The 8,367-nt window shown below is 38.9% G+C and overlaps 1 protein-coding gene across 1 annotated transcript; it reads left to right on the plus strand.

The window, feature by feature from the left end:
- Nucleotides 1-2,926: 2,926 nt before the first annotated feature.
- Nucleotides 2,927-7,178, plus strand: LOC125803819 (tripartite motif-containing protein 16-like). Its single transcript, XM_049482124.1, has 6 exons — nt 2,927-3,618; nt 3,739-3,834; nt 4,218-4,451; nt 5,179-5,338; nt 5,722-5,775; nt 6,354-7,178. Exons 1-6 carry the CDS (start codon nt 3,031-3,033, stop codon nt 6,887-6,889), a joined length of 1,668 nt encoding a protein of 555 aa, XP_049338081.1. The 5' UTR covers nt 2,927-3,030; the 3' UTR covers nt 6,890-7,178.
- Nucleotides 7,179-8,367: the final 1,189 nt, after the last annotated feature.

The following is an 8,367-nucleotide window of genomic DNA, read 5'->3' on the forward strand; positions in this document are numbered from 1 at the left end:
CTTTGCCTGACATGCAGCCCCATATCATCAAGGACTGTGGAAATTTGGTTGTTTTCTTCAGGCAGGCCTCTTCATAAATCTCACTGGAACGGCACCAAACTAAAGTTCCAGCATCATCACCTTGTCCAATGCAGATTCTTGACTCATCACTGAAGATAACTTTCATCCAGTCATCCACAGTCCATGATTGCCTCTCCTTAGCCCACTGCAGTCTTGTTCTTTTATGTTTAGGTGTCAATGATGGTTTTCTTTTAGCTTTCCTGTATTGAAATCCCATTTCCTTTAGGCGATTTCTTACGGTTCGGTCACATACATTGGCTCCAACTTCTTCCCATTTATGCTTCATCTGTTTAGTTGTACTTTTTCGGTTTTCAAGACAAATGGCCTTAAGTTGCTTGTCTTGACGCTTTGATGTCTTTCTCGGTCTACCAGTACGCTTGGCTTTAACAACCATTCCATGCTGTTTGTATTTGGTCCATATCTTGGATACAGCTGACTGTGAACAGCCCACATCTTTAGCAACCATGCGTGAAGAGTTACCTTCTTCAAGAAGTTTCACAATCCTCTCTTTTGTTTCAAGAGACATTTCTCTTGTTGGAGCCATGGTTCTTGCCACTCTAATTCACCCAGCAGCCCTCCAAGGTGTCATGACTGCAGGTCTTTTTAACTGCAGACTAACGAGCAGATCTAATCTGAGGCAGGTGTCCATTTAGGGAAAGGAAATTGACTGGGTGTGTCCTTATTTTCTACCTTCAATTTGACTGATTCCATACTTTTTTCCTCAGAATTGAGTGATTCCATATTTTTTTCCCTGTGGTTGGTCAATAAAAGTAACATTCACTGACTTCCACAATGTTTTTTCTTCATTTCTTTGAGTGTTCCTGAAAGCCAACAAGTTGCACTTTGGAATGACCTTATTATTGTATCATGTTTTTGATCAGAGTTTGTTTTACAGAATGAAATGTCTGAAGGAGTGCTCATCCAAGACTGGTGATTCCATACTTTTTGCCAGGGGTTGTATACAGGGCAAGGGGGGAAACAAGGGAAATAAACAGGGAACTACAGGAAACAAGAAATAAACAAGAAGATATAAATATGGAACAAGGGCTAAGGCTATAAATACAGAGAGACACGGAGAGACAAACAACAGGAGAAGGTGCAAAGACCTACGAAGGACAAGTGACAAAGGAAGCCTTTATAGCACACAAGGGAAGTGGAAACACCTGGGGCTAGGGGGCGGAGCTACAAATTAACACAGGTGAAAAACTGCTGATACAGAACACAGGTCACGTGGGACACACACAGGCACGAGGACAGACAGGAAACAGGGCCAGGACATGACAGAAATCCCCCCTAAACGCGCAGCTCCCGAGGCGCGTAAAAACGTACCCAGGGGTTGGCGGCGGGGAGGGGCTGGGAAAAACAAGGGATGAAACCGGGGACTGGACAGAGAACAGAGACTGGACAGAGAACAGAGACTGGACAGGAGACTTAACAGGGCTCGGAGTGAAAAATCACTGGGGACAGGAACAGGAACATACACAGACACGGGGACCAGGACAGGGAGAGACAGGGGTACAACAAACAGGTGGGTGCCCAGGACTGGCAAAGGTCTGTGGGGAAGTCCAAGGAGCCAGCCTGGGAACAGTTCTGGGGTCAAGGTCTGGTGCCTCGGTGCCTGCCTGAGTTAACGGGCCCCGGGGCCAAACAGTTCTAGGAGCAGGGACCGGCGGGATGGCGACTCTGGCAGCTGGTGCTTCTGTGATTATTCAGTCATCTTCAGGGGCACAGTACACTAGAAACACCACCTGTGTAAAGAAATTCATTGCAAGAAGTACAGAGCAGATGCCCATGGAGGCAACTACAGAGAAGAAGCATCCTATCAGTAAAACAACACCATCTGATACTGAGTGTGTGAAAGTAATGCAGAACAGAGACAATGAGTCAAATGACCCACACGGGGGAGCTCTAACACAAGAGATGAGGCCACGCAGGCTGGTTAAACTCCCTGAACGTTTGAAAGACTTTGTCATTGACTGAGAGGTGAATGAAGGGATTCAAGAAATATAATCGTGAATAGTTCAGTAAAGAACATTGTTCAATACATTGAGGTTAATAGGAAACATAATAAGAAGTGACAGCAAAATAAACTGTTGGAGTAAATGTTATGTGATTCTTTATTTTGGAAGTATGGTGTTATGATTGCTGCACTGTGGGGATATGTTTCTGTTGTTAGAAAAAAAAAATGTTATGGGCGGTAACTCATCTTATGTGGGAGTTTATGTTCAAGCAAAAGAGGGATGTTGTGTACGTGTGTGTGACATAGGAGGGGAGAGTAAAAGATGGCGAGGGAGTAAAAGACACTTATCTGAGAGCGGAGCCTCCTGTCTTTACTTGTACACTACTTTATGATCAGTGTTCACAGCAGTAGCTACTTCAGACTGCATTTACTTTAAATACAATACGACCAGAAACCACTTAATATGAACTGCTAATACTACTACTACTACACACACACACACACACACACACACACACAAAGTGATTTTAAACACACTCCTGCAGCTCTGAGCGGGCGTTTTAATGAGCTAATTATTTGATTTGAGTGTGTTGAAAGCAGGGAAAGCACTAAATGTGCAGTGCAGGGGAAGGGGGGCGGTTCCATCTGATTGTTGTGTCTTATCTTGTCTTCTCTTCTGAATATTTGGTGCAATTACACATTCTCACCAGAGAGGTCTCCAAATCCCCAAATCTCACAAACGTGCAGTCTGTCTCTTTAAGTGAGAGTGAAAGTAAAATCTGTTCATTTCCTGGATTACCTGCAGGGTGTGTGAGTGTGTGAATCGGTGTGTGTCGTGTCTGGATCTACAGTTTTCTCATTAATGTAAGTTTACCTGAGTCTCTACAATAATTCCTGTTTGAGTCAGACAATGTGAGTATTGTTATCTTGGCTAATAAGTAGAATTACAGGATAGTTCTGTTCACTTCTCTCCAACAGAGAACCAGGAAACAAAATCTTCACACTGTAAAATGGCAGAAGCTGGTATTTTGGTGGTTCAGGATGAGTTAAGCTGTTCAGTCTGCCTGGATCTCCTTAAGGATCCAGTGACTATTCCCTGTGGACACAGTTTCTGTATGGTGTGTATTAAGTGCTGGGATGAGGAGGATCAGAAGAAGATCTACAGCTGCCCTAACTGCAGACACACCTTCACCTCAAGACCTGTCGTGAGTAAAAACACCATGCTGGCTGAGGTGGTGGAGAAACTGAAGAAGACGAGACTCCAGGCTGCTCCTCCTGATCACTCTTCTGCTGATCCTGAAGATGTGGAGTGTGATTCCTGTACTGGGAGAAAACGCAAATCCGTCCAGTCCTGCCTGGTGTGTCTGGCCTCTTACTGTGAAGCTCACCTCCAGCCTCACTACCAATCTCCAGCCTTTAAGAAGCACAAGCTGGTCAAAGCCTCCAGACGACTCCAGGAGCAGATCTGCTCTGAGCACGATAAACTGCTGGAGGTTTACTGTCGCACCGACCAGCAGTGTATCTGCATGCTGTGTACCATGGATGACCATAGAGGACATGATACAGTGTCACTTGCAGCAGAAAGATCTGAGAAACAGGTCAGTGTGTAAATGGAGTAGCTGCTCCAGATTATAGGACCCAATACCTTCACCTGTCCCATGAAGCATGTGGTATTTTATTTTTTAATTATTGCGTTTTGTTGTCTGGTTTATTTGCAGAAGCAGGTGGTGGAAACACAGAGGAAATACAAGGAGAGACTCCAGGAGAGAGAGAAGGAGCTTCAGGAGTTAATAGAAGCTGTGGAGAATCACAAGGTGATTTTTTAAATAAGTAGAAGAATAAAGATCTGATTTTTCCCATTAAGGGTAATTATTTAATTACTTAACTAAAGGTGTCCTCATTTTTAAAATGTCATTTAAAGTCACATTGTATTTTAGTTTTAGTCATCAATTATCAAAATTAAATAATCTTTACAGCTTCATGAGTTAAGAAAAGCCACAGCATGAAGTTTGGGTTTATGCAATATTTATGTCACGTCTTATTCTGTGAAATTATTGGCTGGTTGCAAATAAAAAATCTGATTACTGATAACCTCTGATGTTCCTCAGTAATCAGATTATGAAGTGCATGTAAATCCACTTATTGATGTGAATGAACTGCTCCTAACATTCTCCTCTCTCTGTGATTCCACTACCAGCGCTCTGCTCAGACAGCAGTGAAGGACAGTGAGAAGATCTTCACTGAGATGATCCTCTCCATTGAGAGAAGACGCTCTGAGGTGAGGCAGATGATCAGAGATCAGGAGAAAGCTGCAGTGAGTCGAGCTGAAGAACGTCTGAAGAGACTGGAGCAGGAGATCACAGAGCTGAAGAGGAGAGATGCTGATCTGGAGAAGATTTCATTCACAGAGGATCACATCCATTTCCTCCAGGTAACAGACACTGTTTTTCTCCCCAAATACAAAGTTTATTTCAGACTGTTTACACCATCTTTTTAATGTGATCTATATCTGATATTAGTCTGAACAGTTCTTAAACTGAAGCTCATGCATTAAAGAGCAGCGCTTCACATGAAGTTTCAGTTTCACCAGTGACTGAAAGCTGATCTTAACAGAGAATGAGTTCCAGCTCACTGTAAAAAAGGGAATGTTGTTTGGCCACACCCTCCCCTTTAATGTCTGTCCTTTATCTTTTTTGTTTAAACAATTTTATTTTTTTTTATTTTATTTTGATGCTGCAGCAGCACCATCTGTTGGCTGTGTTCAGCAATTTGATTGGATATATCTTTAAAGACAGAGCGGTTGTGATGTGTACTATTTAATTCAGTATGAACAGAGACATCAGTCCAAATGTTTATGAGGTCTGTTATCTCTCTATCACACCAATGAATCCCTCATTAACTGCTGTCGCCATTTTCCCTTATGCTCAATGTAAGTTTTGACGTAAATGAATTCTGATCTGTCTTGGATATTGGATATGTATCAGATTTCAATAACACAGACTTTTTATTTCCTTTCACACTGTCTCTTACATAATTAATCTGAATCATGAATGACTAATAAGATCAGATTCAGGCCAGATTTTACCTGATTTAATTCAATATAAATATAATTTAGAAATTGTTGAAGGTGTTATGTGTTTGTTTTTTTCTACATGTAGAGTTTTCAGACTCTCTCAGCTCCTCCTGGATCTTCAGCATCACCTGCTTTTACTCTCAGTCCTCTCAACACTTTTGAAGTTGTTATGAAGTCTGTTTCTCAGCTGAGAGTAAAACTAGACGAATTCTGGAAAGAGGAAATTGAGAAGACATCAGCTGCAGGTATATTAAATAAAAATTAAATAAAGTAAATATATGAAATGATAAGTCCATAAATAATCATACTGCACTCAGTACCTCATAATGACAAAGTAAAAACAATTTAGGATTTTTTAAAAAGTAAAAGAGTGTGAAGAGTTTCAGAATGCACTGTAGGTTCTTCTCTAAATCCTGATGAAGTGGTCAGTAGTTTCTGGACTGAAGTGGTTGAGACTGTATATAAGGTGTGACTTTATTGTGATTGAAAGTCCAGGTAGGGTAGATTAAGACTCTACATCTACATGGAGAGAAAATCCAGTATTAGATTATTTTAATGTTGTAGTAAATGTACAGAGGGAACAGAAGCTCAGTGATGCTGTGTAGTAACTGTGTACATTTTCCTGTAGTGAAGGAAGTGCAGATCATTCCTGAACCCCAAAGCAGAGAAGAGTTTCTGGAGTGTAAGTCCAGCCCTTTCTCTCTCTCTCTCTCTCTCTCTCTCTCTCTCTCTCTCTCTGTCTCTCTCTCTCTCCCCCTTTCATTCTCACACACTCTCAGAAATAACACCACAATCTACAAATACACAAAGTTTAATCTGACATTTATACGTCTATATTAAATAATTAACTGTTATATTTCAACTGCTTACGTATAAACTTTATAAAAAACACCAACATTCATGAACTTTGATTTTGTGATAATGGCCTGTCATAGTTTTGTATTTATTTACATAAAACACAAAATGTATGTTTTATGATAAAAACAATGAACATTTTACTACAAATCTGCAATTATTATACAACTCAAACCCATTTCTATATTTTAGCCACAAAAAATTAGGAAAACACCCTTAACAACTGAGATTAAAAATATACAAAAATTGTTATGTTGTGTAATTGAATATTAATAAGAATAAATATATTTTAACATAATCAAACACTTTTCATAGATTCTTCCAGTATGTTCTCTGGTTATTCCAGTTTTAGGGGCTGTTTTTAGATCGTTTTCTAAAAGCTGATGGGTTTTCTCTCTCTTTCAGATTCCTGTCAGCTCACACTGGATCCAAACACAGCCTTTAAACACCTCTTCCTGTCTGAGAGGAACACAGTGGTGACCTGCAGCTACACAGTCCAGCCATATCCTGACCATCCAGACAGATTTGATGGATGGCCTCAGGTTCTGTGTAGAGAGAGTGTGAGTGGACGCTGCTACTGGGAGGTTGAGTGGAGAGGAGATGGAGGGGTTGGTATAGCAGTGTCTTATAAAAGCATCTCCAGGAAGGGAGGCTGGGAGTGTAGGTTTGGATGTAAGAATGATCAGTCTTGGAGATTGTCCTGTAATTCCTCCAGTTACACATTCAGATACAATAACAGAGAAACTGAAATCTCCGGAGTGCCCGTCTCCTGTAGAGTAGGAGTGTATGTGGATCACAGGGCAGGAACTCTGTCCTTCTACAGCATCTCTGATACCATGACCCTCATCCAGCGAGTCCAGACCACCTTCACTCAGCCGCTCTACGCTGGGTTTAGGTTAAACCCTCACTCATCAGTAAATCTTTTACTTTCAGCAAAATAGATGAACATGCAGAACAAAGGGAAGAGCTGGATGAGATCAGATAAGAACTGCAGAATCTAGACTGTAGAGCTGATCAAATAAAGTTATAATAGTGCTGGGAGATATTGTTAATATAAATAATCATAATTCTGAACGGTAATTACGTCTGTCCCAGATTAGAACTGCAGGTACATTTCCTGTATGGAAAGATTTATTCAGATTTAGCGTTAAATAGTTTAAACTGTTTATATCATTAACAGAGCTCACAGTAACAGAGTTCATATTTTAAACTTCATATTACAGAATTTTATTCATTTCTAACACATTATCATTTATTATAAACTGAATGAAAGATCACAATAAAATGTTTAAATTATTATACTGTTGTTTTATCCTCAACATTTTTACATTAAAACAAAGAGAGAGGAAATCTATGTGTTAATGCTTTAACTTTAATTTTACAATTAATGTAATATCAAAAGGAAAGAACAAAATATACACAACATATAGTAAAATATAATAGAAAATATACATTTAACTTACTGTACACTACACACATTAACTTACACTATGAAACACAGTTTTACAATATTGCACTGTTGATCGTAGCTTAAATTTATTATATTTATCATCGCTGTCACATAAAAACATTATATCTCTAAAGTAGCAACTTTACATTTCTATTTGCCCTTTCATCAGGAAATATTGACACAGTATGAAGATAAAGTATAAACATAAGATACAGTAAACATAAGGTTTTTGTGTTAAAATAGTTTTAAACTAATTAATCTAATATATGTGCTTCTATGTTGAGTTGATTTATTTGAGCATTTTATCATTTAACTCTACACAGTTCTCTGTATTAATTTGATTTTATTTGTAATGTACTCAGATTGTATTCCTGTAATCTTGTAATGTTGTGGGATATATCTTATAAATAATAAAGTGGAATCTGAAAGCTCAGAACAGAGGATCTAATTTGTCTAATTATTACTATTAGTTCTGGTTTTCAGAGCACTAGGAGCAGATGTCTGGGATAAATGGCTGAAGATGAAGCTGTTTTCTCATTGGTTTCTTTTGCAGCATTGAACCTAGCATTCTTAGACTACGCTAGAACTAGAACAGATCCAATCAGGTTTATTATCACAACAATGGAAACACAATATATAGAAATAAAAATAAAAATATAATAAATACATTAACTTTAACTCTTCACTCTACAACATAATTACACTGTTTTAAAATGTACTGACCAGTATCAGCGTATTCAGGTTTTTGATTAATCAACATCACTAAACTAATCCCTGTCAAAGGTGAGAAAAGTATCTCTATTCATTACTCTGTAGGTAGAAGTATAGATACTAGAGTTTAAAATACTTCTGTAGAAGCCGAAGTATCAACTCAAGCTTTTTACTCTTTAAGTAAAAGTGTAAAAGTACTGGTTTCAAAACTACTTAAAGTATAAAAGTAAATGTAATGTAAGGGGAAAATAATAAAGC

This window comes from Astyanax mexicanus, chromosome 8 (genome assembly GCF_023375975.1).
Source record: "Astyanax mexicanus isolate ESR-SI-001 chromosome 8, AstMex3_surface, whole genome shotgun sequence".
NCBI classification, from domain to species: Eukaryota; Metazoa; Chordata; class Actinopteri; order Characiformes; family Acestrorhamphidae; genus Astyanax; species Astyanax mexicanus.